The sequence below is a fragment of the Fusarium oxysporum genome, chromosome 15 (assembly GCF_000149955.1).
Source record: "Fusarium oxysporum f. sp. lycopersici 4287 chromosome 15, whole genome shotgun sequence".
Lineage (NCBI taxonomy): Eukaryota > Fungi > Ascomycota > Sordariomycetes > Hypocreales > Nectriaceae > Fusarium > Fusarium oxysporum.
The window spans coordinates 2,147,511-2,163,168 of NC_031000.1; the positions used below are offsets into that span (position 1 = coordinate 2,147,511).

Sequence of the window (15,658 nt, forward strand, 5' to 3'; positions counted from 1 at the left end):
CACGCGTAGGCGTGCGGATTATGTCAGCCCCCAATTTGGCACAACTCCACAACTGCATTTCGAGTTTTGAGGCTGGCGGGTTTCAGAATCCCGAGATTCAGAACTGCAATGAATTCCTAATTATCAAGCTGAATACAATTCCTGCTGCTCTTTTCCATCATTCTCAGCCGCCTCCAAGATGTCGCGCATGCCTCTTCTGCTAGAAAATGGATTACTTTCCATTGCTGCCGCTACCTGAGCCTCCACCCGATCATCTTCTGCTTTACTCCAATCCAGGTACGCCATCATCTCTTCCTTACTCCAATCTCTAGATCCGGTGGGTGTCGTACAGAGTTTGCCCATCTGCTTCCAGTCAAGACACCACTGGTAGCTTGCTTTGTCATACCGCAAAGGTAGACCTAACGCCCTCCGATACTGCTGGTTAGTTTTGACGCTACCACGAGGCTGCGCCTTATACCAAGCATCTCGAGCAGCAACATATCTCCGATAGATGGCTTGTGGGTCATCATATCTTAGTGTCGGCGCCACTGATGCTGTTGAAGATGATGCTACTGGCGACTTCCCTCCCTGTGTCGATGGTTTTGCTGATGACACTGCCGATGATGCTGCTGTCTCTATACTAACTACAATGCAGCTAGTATCATCCCTGCCAGACCCAGCATGTCCGGATAATCCCGATGATGGGTCTTCCAGTGGTTGTCCTTCCTGCAAAGATGATACAGATGCAGATACTGCTGCTGCTGGTCGTGCTTCCCCGGATAATGCTGGCGAGAGTGCCACTGGCATTGCTTCTACCTGTGCTGACGATGATGACAAATACAAAATCCCCTCGTACCGTTGAGGGCATGCCTTTGACGTCATCTTGTGTCCTAATTTGTGGCATCTACTGCATGTAGGTCGTGCTTTTGGCTGCGCTGCTGCCTGAACTGCCTCGAATGCACTTGGTTCTCTCTGAGTGCTCGATTGCGATTTACTTGTGGTAGAATCGGCAGCTATTCGATAAGATCGGTGTCGAGGCTCCAATAGCACCTGATGAACACCATGGCGACTCAAATGCCAATGCGGGTGAAGATGCTCCAAGCGAAGGGTTTGGCCTTGCTCTTGTAGAGCCTTGAGAATATGGGCGCAAGGGAGGCCGTGGGATCGAGAGAATGTACCGGTACAACTAGGCAGGTCTTCTTTCATAAGCCGCTTCCGCTGTTCTTCAACTTTGCGTAAAGCCTCGTGAGATATCCAGCCACGTATGGCACTATATAGTGATCCAGAGAGCTCAATTGGTATTCGCATTTGCTGCCTGACTTGGTTGGAGCGCAGCTCAGATAATTGATTAAGAAGCGCATGTTTCATAGCTCTCCACGCCTCGAAGAGATCTAGCGTAGATTTCTTGAGGTGGCTCTTAAGGAGCCCATGGATACCCTCAACCCGTGAGGTGACCACATTACCAAAGTGAGGGTGCTAGTCGACCCAGGCCTTAACAAGCTTTTTCTTGTACGGATCGAGCCAGTTGGACTTGATGTAGCCAACCTCTTCGAGCTATTGAGGCAGATAGCGCTTTTCAAGCTCTTGTACGCGCTGGTCAAATGCCTGTTCATCTGACGACCTCATAATCGAATGCCAGTGATTGAAAAAGTCATTCCAGTCGCTCAGACCTTGCTGATAGGCCTCAGACCCTTGCTTATGGTGTACGAATGTTGGCTGGCAATAGCGGAGGACCGCCTTATTCGCATGCCACAGGCATAGCAAAGAGATCGAAGACGGAAAGCAGCTCTCTACAGCGTTCATACAGGCCTTATCACGGTCAGTCAGAATAACAGATGGAAACCTTGTGTTGCAGAGTTCATACAGCGACCTGAGCCGGTCCAAGGCCCATATGAAGTCCTGCTCAGCCTCGCCATTAAGGAATGCGAAGGCGATACAGAAGGATCGCTGACAGGCATCAACACCAATCATATCAAGCAGCGGCATTCCGTATTTGTTCGTTTTGTATGTGCAGTCCAAGAAAAGTAGATCTGGGTAAGCCTTCAAGTATGCCAATGACTCCGGATGGGCGAACAACACCGCCGTGATTCGGTTATCTGAGTCAAGCTGCATCCGGTTCCAGAACCCTTCCTTGTCTAGCTGGTTAGCAAAAGCATGTATAGTGCTCTGACCCTCACAGAGCTCTCGTTTGCTATCTGCGATGCGGTTGTAGATATCTTGCTGGGTTGCAATGGTATTCGAGTTCTGGCGAATATAAGTCCTGATATCTTTTGGCGCTACACCAGCGTTCGTAAGGCGGCTGATTGTTGACCTATCCACATCCGAGAGCTGCCGATGGACTGGGTGCGCCGATTTGTGCCAACTTGGTTCATGGTTGTGTGAAGAAAATTGTGGATCCGGACGATGCCTTAAAGACCAAGTCGTCTTATCTAGGGATTCCTTCGCGATGATAGAGAACCGGCAGTTGGTTCCTCGCGTAGTAGTCTTGCGCTGGCGGTCCCTTGAGGCGCTTGGTGGCCGACACCATCGATCACATGCGTATGTGATAATCTGCCTGCCGCTGGTTGATCGCGACGATCTCCCAGTTACGAACGCGTATCCTCTTGGTGCTGCCCATTCATTGATAGCTGTGAGTAGAGCCTCTCGCGAGTCGTACGTGCCCTCTGGCGGAAGCACATCATCAGGAAATGCCGTCTGCGCCATAACGGCAACCCCTGAAACCTACGGTTGTGGTTAGCAATGGCAGCAATAGCCGCAGCCCCTGAGAAATGCAGTTGTGGAGTTGTGCCAAATTGGGGGCTGACATAATCCGCACGCCTACGCGTGCAGAAGTGGAGAGGCGCCTAGGCGTGTCCCTATGGGGCCCCGTCCGCTAGGTGTGACTTTGCCACTAGATCATCAAGAACAAGCCAATCATTAGCATTCCCACTCAAGGGCGACTATGTCACGTAGGTTATCTCGCTTTGCATAGCCATGCGCTAGTCCGGCGGGGCAGGTAGGGTGATTCGACCAGTCATTAGCATTTCCGACTCAAGGTGGGAAAACATGGGGAAATACATATTACGCATTCTTGATGAGTAATTGAGTATCAATTCCCTTGCAAAGGGAACCGAGGGGAAGGTTCTGAAAGCAACTTCGGAATGAAAGTTGGATGTAGTAATTCGAGCGACGTTGTAGTCTAGATGTGAGATGTGGCCGATTCGTAATCCATGAGGCCCAAAGTCGGGCATGTATGTCAATCTGCGCTAGACACTACATCGAAATCGCGTAAAGTCGGTGTCTTTCCCACTGCCTAGATACTTGCACGATAGATGCGTTTCTCACAACCACGATAACAGCCTAGCGATTCAATCTCTTCACAAGTGCGCCAAGATGGAAATTCGTGAGCAAGACCAGTACGATACCCTCAATGGCTGGAGAGTTGTCGACGCCGCTGCAATTACGCAATTCGTGTATCCAGGCACCATCTACTCTTGGGGACGTTTATCTTCCTCACGGGTGTCAGTTCACTTGCCATCTGGCCATTTACCTCTAGTCTGGTTGTTCTCTGCATCTTTATCATCCTAAACGGTATCGGCCGCGGCTCCTTCTTCAGCCTCGTTTCACCAATTCTAGGTCAAGTGTTTAGACCACAAAACGTAGTCAGGAATGGCTCTGGCACTATCTATTGGAATTTAGATATAGCAGTCTTTCCACAAATGCCCCGAGCGCCTTATCTGAGCCGACTGTTTAACATCTTTCAGGAGGGAAAAGACATCCAACGAGAGCAAAATGCCGTCGGATGGCGTATGAGCACTTACTCCTATGACATTTAGGCATGCCAGTGGCCCGGACAGAGGGATGTACTAGTTCCCGGAATCGTCTACGTAATGTAATCGAGGATGTCACATCGCCCGAGGACGGAAAGCACGCCGACATCGCTGTTAGTAACCGATTCATCCACTTGTGGCCAAGATAAACGCTGGTTTCTCTAAATATTCCCTGGAAGGAGGGGGGGGGGGGGGGGTGTGTCTCTTACGATATACTACTGCCGAGCTGTCCACACTGCAGTGGGGGGGGGTGGGTTCAAAAAGTATTCGCATACCCCCTTTATGGGGCACCGTAGTACTGCTTTTACATAGCCTCAAATAGTATCTTACAAAACATCTATGGGATAATACCAAACTGCGTTAATGCTAAATATTGATAGATCAAGGTTGTAATCTTAAAGCGGCTATATTACAATACCTTAATCCGGCTAGCCCAGACCCTTCTGTGCAGGGGGATGCTAATCCTTTTTGCCCCCCACTGTACCAACTGGGGAGTGATATCAGCCAAATAAGCGCAAACGTTGCTTATTGGCTTCTGGTTAGAGCTAAAAAAGGGGACTCAGCCATAAGCCGCAATTGGTAATGGTTGGTCGAAATAAGAACACACCTGTCCCTGGTTTAGACAGGGCTCTTTCATGTTGAACCGTCAACCACCTAAACCTAGTACGAAGTATATAATTATCCTCGGGCATGTGCCATAAAGACGTCCTTGTCACGACTACAGCCACCACTTAACTGTGATCGATATTCCAGCACTTACTCTTATCTCTTTGAATCTTGTCTCTTCGAGCGCAGACTAAAACGAAATCCTTCATCATGGAACCACTGTCATCTGCTACCTGGGCCAATTCAGTAGCCTACTACAACGGTCGTGTTTACACCGTTAATGAAATGCAGGAATGGACAGAAGGCTTCATTGTCAACGAGACCGGGGTCTTCGAAGCCGTTGGCTCCAGCCAAGACATACTTGCCATTGCTGACAAACGCAAGCTTGTTCGGTTTGACCTCCGGCAAAAGTTCATCATGCCAGGCATTCACGACGCTCATGCGCACATGTACTTTGCTGGTTTGGCTCAAATGAGTGAGGCTACACTGGAGCTTGAACCAAGCGACGCCAAGATTGCGGAAAAGATTCACAAAGGCCATTGCATGTGTTCTCACACCGGAGAGAGGCACGATTGGATTCTCGGCAATTCCTATCTCCCAATTCATTTCCCCGACAACGTTCCGGATCGTCGTTATCTCGATGAGACTTTCCCTGATCGACCGGTCCTGATCCGCGAACTCTCAGTACACAGCATGTTGCTTAACACGACGGCCTTAGAGCGGCTCAATATTAATGACGCTACACCAGACCCCCCGGGCGGTCGCTATGTACGTCGAGCTGATGGAACTTTGAGTGGCGAACTTTATGAGAGCGCCATGGAAAAAGTCTGGAATGCAGTTCCTTTCCCACCTATGTCTCACTACAAACGAGCGCTGAGCCACGCTGTGTCCATCTGCCACTCATACGGCATCACGTCTGCTCAAGAGGCCACTGCCAGCACCATGGAACTGCATGCCTTCAGAGAGCTTGAAGCAGAGAACCGTCTGGACTTTGATATCTACACACATATCGTCAGTGCACCTGGTTCTGCTGTAGGCGAATCTGAAGATAGCCTTGCTGCTCAGATCAGCATCGCTGAAGGGTTTCGAACGAAGCATATCCATCCGCACTTTATCAAATTTATCCTGGATGGTGTACCTATGGCACCCAATTTCACTCATGCCCAGCTTGATGCAGAGGGAAAAGTTGATCCGAACTTCTTGTTAGTTAAGCAGGATACTCTCTTAGAACGCATCAAGCTATATGACGCCAAGGGCTATACTTGTAAGGTCCACGCTGCAGGTGAAGGAAGTGCTAGACTGGTTCTGGACATCCTGGAACAAGTCCGAGCGCTAAATCCGAATGGTCCGAGACATGAGGTAGCCCACTGCAATTCTGTCCACGCAGGTGAGGAATTCTTGGAGCACAATTGCACACTATGGATATTGAAAGCTGACTGTCCTGTTTCCAGACGATGTGAAGCGATTTGCGCCATTGAGGGTGACCGCCGAGATGTCTCCAGCAATTTTCCATTATGAAGATATGATCAAAGCAAATCCCAAGTTCTTCAACTGGGACTTTGTTGGAATGCACAAGACCGGAGCCCTGACTACCATAGGTTCGGATTGGGTGGTAGTGCCCACGCCCAACGTGCTACCTTCAGTAGCTTGTCTCGCCGAGCCCATTGGTGCCGGGATTAAAACAGATGTAGATGACGGCCTGACAGACTTGCAAAGGGGAAGCCGAGTGATCATCCGCATGCTGACCCTTGGTGGTGCCGAAGCCGTTGACTCAAAGCGCTCAGCTGGTAGCATTGAGGTTGGCAAGAAGGCCAACTTCATTGCTCTGGATAGTGACCTTAGCGAAGGTGAGTTTGCTAATGCCACTTGCCTCCAGACATGGTTTGAAGGACGTATTGTATACACTGCAAGGAAGGATAGATCTGTGGCCTTGTAAATACAGCTTTAGTAGTTCGACGGTACCCTGTCTATAGGCAGGGTTCAAATCCACGACACTCCACGACACATTTGTGAATATGGCGTGGATATGGATGTTGACTAATAACTTCGATGTGGAATGGGTGGAAATGGATCCATTATGGAAATGAATCCATATTGTGGAATTTGTGGAATGGAAACCTACTTTGTCTAACAATGGTAATTAGTGGATCGCATCCATGCCTTGGTGACGTCGATGTTTTTTGTGTGTCCACTCGTCCATTAGGAATCCCTATCTAGCGACCCGATCAAAACCGGCGCGCCCCCAACTCCGTAGTGTCTGGCAAAGCCCAATTGTACTGGCATCTAGCCTATTGCGGCTCTTGGTAATCATGCGGCCAGTGGTCGAGAATAGCCTCTCACACTCGGCTGACATTGGTGGCACAGTAAGCAGATCCAAGGCCATCCTAGACAACCGGGGGTATTTGAGTCGCCTTATGTGCCAGTATTCGTAGGGATCTGTGACAGAAGCATCAGCATCCTCGATATCACGCTGCCACTGCTCGTATTCATCAAGATCCAGACCGCCAACTGAGGACCTAGGGGATTGAGCTGGGGATCGAATTGGCGGCTCGGTAACAGAAATCCCTCCAGTCGTCAGTCCTCGCTTCTTTGTGCGCCACGCTGTGAACTTGTTTCTTGAGGTCTTCAGCCGCTTATTGGCAGGCAACTCAATCTCTGGGTCATCAACCTCCAGGTCCCTATACTCTCTCTCCCAGAGATCCTGGACCATCTCCTTCGCCTTGGTAATCCACAATTGTCTTTCGTCGTCGTCTCCCCACAAATCGTCAAACAGTGCCCACCGGTAGGCAGGATGAAGAACTGCAGCGCCATAGATCAGGGGGCTATCATTCAGGTGCTCGTACGTCATTCGTTCAATTTGAGCCAACCCAGGTTGATGTTGACAGCGAGGTGATGGCTGTCCGGAAACTTGGCGACTGCTCTTTTCGCGGATTCGAGGGTTTCGAGAAGAAATTCGTACGCGTGAATAAGATCCCAGCTTGTTCCTGTACAAGTCAGCTGTTAAAATAAGAATCGGGCCGCTTTTGAGAAGTCTAAGGCTTACCAGACAGTGGAGGGTCGATCTCGTTTTCCTCAACCTTTCTCTGGTGTTTTCCCTGTCCATCGCCCTCAAGACCTCTCACAACCAGCTGGAAGTCAAGCAAAATGTCGTAAAGAGTCCCGAGCACATGCCAATCACCAGGTGTCATGCGATTCTCTTCCTTCAGGAAGAAGGGCAGCTTGGAGCCCTTTTTGATGTGGCCAGCTCTCGTCAAGTTGACCTTCTCCCACTCGTTTGACGCTCTCTGGACAAAAGAATTATAAAATGGCCTCAAGACGAGAGCGCGTTCAATCATCGAGAATTGGGAAAGCCACCGGGTAGCATTGTCGACCACAACTCCAACTGGACGGTGTTTCTTGAGCTGAGCGTCATCAGAGAGTTGGCTCTCGACAGCCTGTACCTTCTTGAGCATATCGGTCCACGTGTCCGATCTGCTCACCTCCTAGGTCTTCGTGAGTATAACAAATAAAGCCGGGGACTCAGCCACCTACAACAGCAAAGTTATGCCATTTTCCAACAGAGCCTCGCCTCCTCCAGACTTCATGCTCCTTCGCTGCCGTGTGAAGTCCTTCGAAGACCTCTTTCTCGAAAGCATCCGGGTTCTTGCCATACAGCATCTGTTTCACTACTATATTGACAACGTGGCCAACGCAGCGAACCCATCGCTTCTCCCAGTCGAAGCCAAATTCTAATCCAAGCTCCCCCATCGAGGTTTTATTGTTACCGGCATTATCCAATGTGAAATATCCGAGTTTATCGCTGATCTCGTACTCCCGAATGATCTCGATAATCTGCCCGGCGATATTCTCGCCTGTGTGCCGCTCTGTAAGCTCAGGCAGTCCGAGGACACACTTCTGTGGCCGATTGTTTGAATCCCGAAACACACATGTGATTCCGTATAAGGCGTGTCGGTTACCAGACTTCCAGCCATCGTACTGGATATGGATCTGTCCCGGACTCTTTCGCAAAGCATCCTTCACTCTTTCCATGTTGTTGGTAAATTCTCGTTCTGCGATGGCACGCACGGTCACGTCAGTAATGTTAGCTTTTGTGATCTCAACAGATGGATTGAGGTAGTTGAAGATGTCTCGAAGATCTTGATCGTTGACGATCGAGAAGGATTGGTTAGAATTGACAATCCAGTTGACAAGTTTCTGCTGGAATGCAGTTTTGTCGAAACGTTTGATCAAGGTATTGATCAAATCTTGTTCCTTCGGCTCCTTCGGGTTCAACTGTAGGATTGTTGCAATGGACTGATGTGCTTTCTCGGATGCCTTTGTAGGCTTTTGCCTCTTGCCTGTCGGATCCATGATGCCATTGTGGTCCGTGTACAGGTGACCCTCAGCGTTCTGCAACCCTTTGATGGCATAACTCTTTGGCCTCGGCCGCTTTTGCTTGATGCAAAGGCAACACACCCATCGGCGTTCCCCCTTATCGGCATGCTGGATATCTTAGCCGAACTGATATACCCATTGACGCACTTGGCCGTCTCTCTCCGTCAAGGTCCAGCCTTTGTAGAGCTGAAAGAGTCGTTGATTGTCTTCTTCTGTACGTTCTGGAACGGGTGTGGTTGTCTTGGTAGGATGAAGGGTGGCCATTTCAGTTTGGAGTAGTAAGGGCGTGAGTAATAGTAAACCCTCCTAGAATAGACTTGTTTGAACTTTGTGTACGGGTAAAACGGAGTGGAAAATTGTTGCTATTGCGTTGTTATTGGCGATGGAAAATACTTAGGGTATGCGCTATTTCACAAGGAAATCCAGGTATTTTCAAACCCCACCTAAATTTCCATTCCTTTCCACAATTTCCACATGTTCCACATGTGGAAGGGGTTCCGTGGCGTGGATATGGAAATGCTGAAGCCTACGTGGAATGGAATAGAATGGATATGGATCCACATTATGGATCCATATGTGGATTTCGTGGTATGGATTTGAACCCTGCTCCAGTCCCTCAGGTATACGACTTTTCCATCGCGGGATGGACATTTCCAAAGGACCAGCCTATCATGATCTCAACATTCGACACAGCTCGTAAGCCGTCCGTTTGGAACCAAGGCACACCAGATGAACCTCACCCTGTGGACGAGTTCTGGCCAGAACGTTTCATTGTCGAGCCAAAGGATCCTACAAGTGGGCCTACACTATCGCAAACTCGCTTGCCAGAAACTAAAGATGAGTGGTCGAAACCATATTTCACACTTGACGGCACAGTCGGATCCTGGATACCTTACGGTGGCGGGTCTCGTATGTGCCCCGGCCGTCACTTTGCCAAGAAAGAACTGATCGTTACAATGGCCATGTTCCTCACAGCCTTTGACATTGAACTTGAGCCTCGTGACGACTGGATTCGGAATGATGCCAAGTACTTCATGTTTGGTGTGATGCATCCAAAGGGGCCAATCCCGGCAAGGGTGAGGAGAAGGACACCCAATGTTTGATTCCGTCCCGGTTCTGAGGTAGTTCATGTCTGCTGTACCTGGTCCATATGCAGTGTCATACTTTCTTTTTTTGTGGCTTGGTTCACCGTAGGCTCCTATAAGCGTTTGTAAGCACTACTGTAATTGCTAAAATAGCGATTATAGCCCAATCTCTTGCCCTGTAGCGTAATAGCTAGGTGCGATCATCACACTTAACCTCTGAATATAAACCCTATAAATTCATAACTAAATATTTAGAAATCAGTGAGTTTATCATAATAATAGTCCCTCCCCAGTATATCAGCAACTGATTAGACGACTCTAACAAGTATCCTAAACCTAAATAGATATGGAAAATACCGTAAAGAGGGCCTGTACCGGTATGTTACACTTGGCTGAAGACAGCCATTTCGTCCGCTTCAACGCTTCTGCGTGTCTTCTTTTTCGTTAGGCAATGGGTCCTAAATCTAATTCCCGGGAGCTGTATAATGGACATAATTCCCATTGTCTGTGCCCGCTGTGGCGAGGAGAGACCGGCGGGCGACTTCGTCAGCAAAAGGAAATCTGCTGGGAACACGAAGAACTGCCTTGATTGTCGTAATAAGAACAATTCTCATGTCAGTTCTGTCTCCCCACTCTGTAAAATCAATACTAACTAAATGAAGTATTCCAGATCCAGAGGCGCGACCTTGACGCTGAGAAACCCAGCCTCAGCTGAGAGATGTCGGAGACGATAGGTTCTTACACGGAATCCCTACAAGACAGACGACGGTTCTGCATAATTCTAGGTGATTCTGCTCGCGACAATAAGAAATGTCACAAAAATTGCTCCAGCGCGTAAATAATGCAATGGTTGTAGATAATTGCTTGGCCCCGTGGACTCCCAGCCTTCGGCTGGTTGTACCCCTTGCACCACCGCTCTAAAGTTAGTTTGCGTGATTTCGGGATCCCGTCACGTCGCGATTGAATGCCCTTCTGCCGGCGTCCATGGGATCATACGGCCCACTTTATAGATCTCTGCAGCGCGTCGGAGCTTTAATTTTGGGCCATTTTGAAAGGCCTGAGGGGCAAGAAGGATTCTACCCGCAATATTAGGGTCCGACATATTTCGTGGTTGAGAATCAATTGATTAAATAGAGATGATGTAAGTTGAGGGACTTTTGTCACGCATGCTTGTTTGCCACGCAAGCTTATCATGTACGTTACCGCATATCCTAAGTTTATACTAAACAACAAAAATAGACCGCTGCTGGGCTGCAGAGACAGTATGATAAATGTAGGACTACAGCATATGAAGAAAGCAAGAGGTATTAAAACACCAAAACTGAATTTAAAGGTAAAACTAGATAAATGCTGCTGGCTCTGTTCCCGCGTTTTGGTCCGGAAGGATACATGGCAGATACGTAGACCAAGAACCGAGTGTGCTAGGGCCGATCCTATCACTCGCTCTCGAAGCCTACCAGCTCGTTCGATGCCTTCCAAAGCTTGCTTGCAGACTCCTCGTCGTAAATCCACGGGGCATAACCAACCTCGTTATTCAACCAGTCTCCCGTAGTATCCGCCGGTCCCTCGTCGACGAGGTTGCTGAGGTACTTGCCGCCTCGACCTTCCCATTCCCTACTCAGCCCAGCATAAACAGCCGCGGCCGCTCCCTGGGGTTCGCTCTTTATGGTCTTGTGCCTTGTTTCATCCTTCAACATCCCCTCTACTATCTCCTGGCTGAGATACTGAGAGAGATTGGTGGCGATAATGCCCGGGTGCACAGCGAGGGCGTGCAGTCCCTTGGACCCGTACCGTCTTTCGATCTCGTTTGCGAGGTAGATAGTGGCCGTCTTGGATTGGCCATATGACGCCCAGGGGTCGTAAGGGTCCTTTTCGAAGTTGAAGTCATGGAAGCGGACCTTACCGTAACGATGGCCGGCGGAGGCCACAACAACTACCCGCGATTGGAACTCAGGCGTGGAGGCTGCGAGCAGATCGGGCTTTAACAGTTGGAAGAGGAGGAAGTGGCCCAAGTGGTTCGTGCCAAACTGTGTCTCGAAGCCATCCTCGGTCCTCCCTTCGGGCGTGGCCATAACGCCCGCGTTGAGGATGAGCAGATTAAGCTTGTCGCTCTTCTCGTGGAAGGCCTTGGCAGCTGCTCGCACCGAGGCAAGGGAATCCAGCCGCAGCTCTATGCCGTGAACGGGCGCATCAGATTTGGGGCCGGGTCCGTTCTTGACTTTGTCGACGGCCTGCTGGGCCTTGACGGGGTCTCTGGCACTGACGTAGAGAGTGGCACCGGCGGCGTGGAGAGCTCGCGCTGTTTCGACACCGATACCAGAGTTTGCGCCCGTCACAAGGGCGACCTTGCCGGTGAGCTTGCCGATGAGGCCTTCGTCCTCAATGACCTGAAGAGCCGTGGGCCGCGCATCTCCAGGACCCTGAGGGTTAGCGTGGGAGGCGGTGTATCTAGACATTGCGATGGATTTCTTATGGAGTCTGGCTTGTGCAGTAAGAGGATGGGATGGTGTTGTTGTGTGACTGTCAGTTTGAGAGAGAGGAAGCAAGTCGTTTTATACCAGCAGTGTGTGTGAGCTACCACAGAGCGGTTCCACTAAATGCCGGGTTTATAAGCTCAAGCTCACACATGCCTGGAACCGGAAGCCTCGAAGCTCATGAAGTGTCTGTGTCATGTTTATGTCCCGTAAATTAGGGGGTAGATAACTCAAATCCCACTGCAATGACGTGTTCTCATCAACAGCCACTGGTGTGGGGCGCATGGGGCGGTGACGCTCTGCTCTTGACGCAATCCTGAGAAAATGCACGACACGATGGAGCTGTCGGTGTTAGATAAGTGGGTATGGAAATCTTGGAACACGTCGTTCTGAGGCACTACTAGATTGAACAGAGAAGCTGAGGTCTGCACTCCGCAGACACGATTGTGTTCAGGCTCCTATGGTTGAGAACTTGAGACAGCTGGCCGGACCTCTGCCCTCAATTTATCACAGTTGGCGCTCTGCCATAGCTCAGTCAAAGTTGAACAAATTAACGACGAAACACAGTGATTAAGTCGTACTAAAAAGACACCATCTAATTGCCGAATTTACATTACTGCGAGATACCTTCCAGTATAAGAGGGTTCGAAACCGGCCGCCTGCTCAATATTTACAAGGTGAAAAACAACATGGACCTTTGGCTCTTGCATGCTTCTATGCCTGGATCAGACTAACTAGTTTTGCCTTAGTTTGCACCGAATATCTTATCCTCATCAAGTAAACAATCCAAAAACTCTACTTGCGACTAGCATTTTGCACTAAGCCATGGCACTGCTTTATAAGCCCAGTTGATTGTTTCCCTAAAACGGTAAGAAGCTATTAATAAAGCGACGGTGCCCAAGATCTACGTAGTAGCTGCGTCGTGGGCTGCGACAGACCTGTCACATGCAAAGATATGTTTGATCTGCCATTAGATTCTCCACCACTACAATACCTTGAAAGGTAAGTTGTGAAGTACCCACAATGGAATGTCGAGGAGATACTCCAGCAGAAGTTCGAATCCTCCATCATAACCTTGTAGACAGTCGTTGGATCCAGGACATGTACTACAGGAAGCCTTTGCACCATAATTAAGAGAAGGGCTTTGCATAGCCAGCACTAGAGAGTAAGACTTAAAAAGTTCCGAGTACGAATAGTGAAAGCTAAAGAGCCTTGCTGGAGAACAGCTCTAATGTAAGGTACCTACTAAATTCGCAGGGAGGGGATCCGAAAGCGGTCGGGTGGTGGCATAGCGTTTACGCTAAGGCCACAAAAGGGAAACAATCTGAATCTTGGCACGCCGGTGTTGAAGTGCCTTATCTCTTATCTCCGGGGCTAACTAAATATCCCAGCAAGGATCTTCTGAATTTCTCCGCAACTTACCTCCTTCAATTGTTTCCCTAATTCGGACGACAACCAGCCGAACATACCGCCACCCATCCCATCACCATTTTTATGCCGATATTTGGCACCATATACATTCTCCATACGGACAGAAGCACGCTTGCAGCCACACCTGGGCAGATACCCGTGGTTTAGCTTCCATCTGAGTGATACTGGCACCTTGGCAAACTTACTTCTTGTCGGCAAACGGCCTTGCAACGGTGTGCCCGGGTAGATTCTGTCCCCGTCCAAAGGTATCGGTACATTCCAACGGAACGATGCTCAAGGGGCCACGAGCGGCTAAGGGGTTTGTCTTTATCACCGCCGACGCCCATGGTCAAGCGGCTGCTGGAGATCGTAAGCTCATACGGAGTCACGTCATGCGGGGGAAGAATACCCGTACACGAGCTCTTCCTGGTCGAGTGAAGGGCCGTTCTCCGGCTACCGCTATGGGAATACAACGGCCGCAGCATGCTGCAGGAGACAGTGATTCTTCTGAAGAGCCCCACGGAGCTCGGGCACGAAGTGAGCTGCTCGACTCTGACGAGGATGCTCTGGCCCGCATCAGACATGCAGAAATGGTCCCCGGTGCTGCCGACATGTTCACTTTCATCAAGTTCCCTGAAGACATCGATAGTAGTTCGCGCAGCTTGCTATACGCATGTACGTCTCTCCCCTCCGACCATGAGCACGCCCTGCCCCTGACGCCTTCTGTCCTCCAGATTTTTCGTACATGAAAGATGAAATGTACCCGATCGTGAGATACTCTCGCCCTGACACTCCCAAGACATACTGGTTTCACTGGGCCCATCTCGACTTGGCCTACCTGCACTCCATCCTTTACATGACATCTTTTTCTTTGGATAGTCTGAGGGGGCAGAAGAGTAAGAGGACGGAGTTTCACGCCTACAGGATGATTCACGAGCTTAACAAGCAACTATCTGATCCGAACACTGCACTGACCGACTCGACAACCATTGTCGTCATGGCCTTGGCCTTGATCGCCGAGTCCTTTGGAGACGTAGAGTCCGCCCACATGCACGTGATGGGTCTCAAGAAAATCGTCGACCTCCGTGGTGGCATAGAATCGTTTGCAAGTCACCCTCTTCTTCAATCCAAACTTCACCGGTGGGTTGCTAGTTCTCTCTTATATTCAGCTTCTCAGGCTCCGGCCAATCGCTGACCTGCCAACGCCGGAAGAACTGGTCTAGTGCACAGCATCTGCACCGGCGCGAATCTAGCCTTTCACCAAGATGCTGCGTCGTTCGACTCAGCTTTCGACAGTTCATCTGAACTTGCCCAGCTCAAGCCACCGGACGCGTCCTGCTTCTCCCGCTCGCGCTCTGCGGTACGGACTTTAAAAAGGAGGCTCTATGCCATCTTGAAGGATGTCCAGGACCTCTCACAGCTTCTCAACGATAGCCACGATTCTGGTCACAAGATACGGGAGATGTCTCTCGAGGATCTCATAACATACATTCAATCCCGGCTGCTCATGCTCGAATTTGAGGACAACGACATTTTCCCCGAGCTTCTCCGGTTATCACTCCTCGCTTTCTTGACAACTATCTTCTGGGGTTTTCCTGGTGTCAAATTCGAGTGCCCGCGTCTGGCCAACCAACTCCGACAAGCTTGCATGGTCTTTACGCCCAGCACCCCTGGAGAGAGCTATCTCTTCGCCTGGGCCTTGATGGTGGGGGCAACGTCTGTGTTCCGAGGCCCTGATCAGACATGGCTTCTGCAAAGACTGCGCCCTCTGATCCGGGACAGTCTAGGGAGGACGTGGTTCGAAGTAAAAAATAATTTGAGGCAAGTCATGTGGATCGATAGCATTCATGACGTCCCCGGGATAGAGGCCTTCAACCAATGTCTTGGGGAAACAGGGGACAGAAGTATTGTTCCGATATAG

The 15,658-nt window shown here is 49.9% G+C and overlaps 6 protein-coding genes across 6 annotated transcripts; 4 read left to right on the forward strand and 2 right to left on the reverse strand.

The window, feature by feature from the left end:
• Positions 1–3,351: 3,351 nt before the first annotated feature.
• FOXG_22065 (uncharacterized protein) lies at positions 3,352–3,794 on the forward strand (the record flags this gene model as incomplete). The annotated part of the gene is made up of 2 exons (XM_018402447.1): positions 3,352–3,460; positions 3,664–3,794. 2 exons carry the CDS (start codon positions 3,352–3,354, stop codon positions 3,792–3,794), a joined length of 240 nt encoding a protein of 79 aa, XP_018255881.1.
• Positions 3,795–4,604: 810 nt separating this feature from the next.
• FOXG_22066 (uncharacterized protein) lies at positions 4,605–6,330 on the forward strand (the record flags this gene model as incomplete). The annotated part of the gene is made up of 2 exons (XM_018402448.1): positions 4,605–5,781; positions 5,846–6,330. The coding sequence occupies 2 exons, from the start codon at positions 4,605–4,607 to the stop codon at positions 6,328–6,330; spliced, it is 1,662 nt and encodes a 553-aa protein (XP_018255882.1).
• Positions 6,331–6,603: 273 nt separating this feature from the next.
• Positions 6,604–9,032, reverse strand: FOXG_22067 (uncharacterized protein; the record flags this gene model as incomplete). Its single annotated transcript, XM_018402449.1, has 4 exons — positions 6,604–7,391; positions 7,438–7,876; positions 7,926–8,876; positions 8,916–9,032. 4 exons carry the CDS (start codon positions 9,030–9,032, stop codon positions 6,604–6,606), a joined length of 2,295 nt encoding a protein of 764 aa, XP_018255883.1.
• A 210-nt stretch (positions 9,033–9,242) lies between these two features.
• FOXG_15578 (uncharacterized protein) lies at positions 9,243–9,871 on the forward strand (the record flags this gene model as incomplete). The annotated part of the gene is made up of 2 exons (XM_018395668.1): positions 9,243–9,356; positions 9,389–9,871. The coding sequence occupies 2 exons, from the start codon at positions 9,243–9,245 to the stop codon at positions 9,869–9,871; spliced, it is 597 nt and encodes a 198-aa protein (XP_018255884.1).
• Positions 9,872–11,158: 1,287 nt separating this feature from the next.
• On the reverse strand, positions 11,159–12,309 carry FOXG_15579 (oxidoreductase; the record flags this gene model as incomplete). The annotated part of the gene is made up of 1 exon (XM_018395669.1): positions 11,159–12,309. The coding sequence occupies one exon, from the start codon at positions 12,307–12,309 to the stop codon at positions 11,290–11,292; it is 1,020 nt and encodes a 339-aa protein (XP_018255885.1). The 3' UTR covers positions 11,159–11,289.
• A 1,718-nt stretch (positions 12,310–14,027) lies between these two features.
• On the forward strand, positions 14,028–15,552 carry FOXG_15580 (uncharacterized protein; the record flags this gene model as incomplete). Its single annotated transcript, XM_018395670.1, has 4 exons — positions 14,028–14,412; positions 14,472–14,877; positions 14,950–15,442; positions 15,496–15,552. 4 exons carry the CDS (start codon positions 14,028–14,030, stop codon positions 15,550–15,552), a joined length of 1,341 nt encoding a protein of 446 aa, XP_018255886.1.
• Positions 15,553–15,658: the final 106 nt, after the last annotated feature.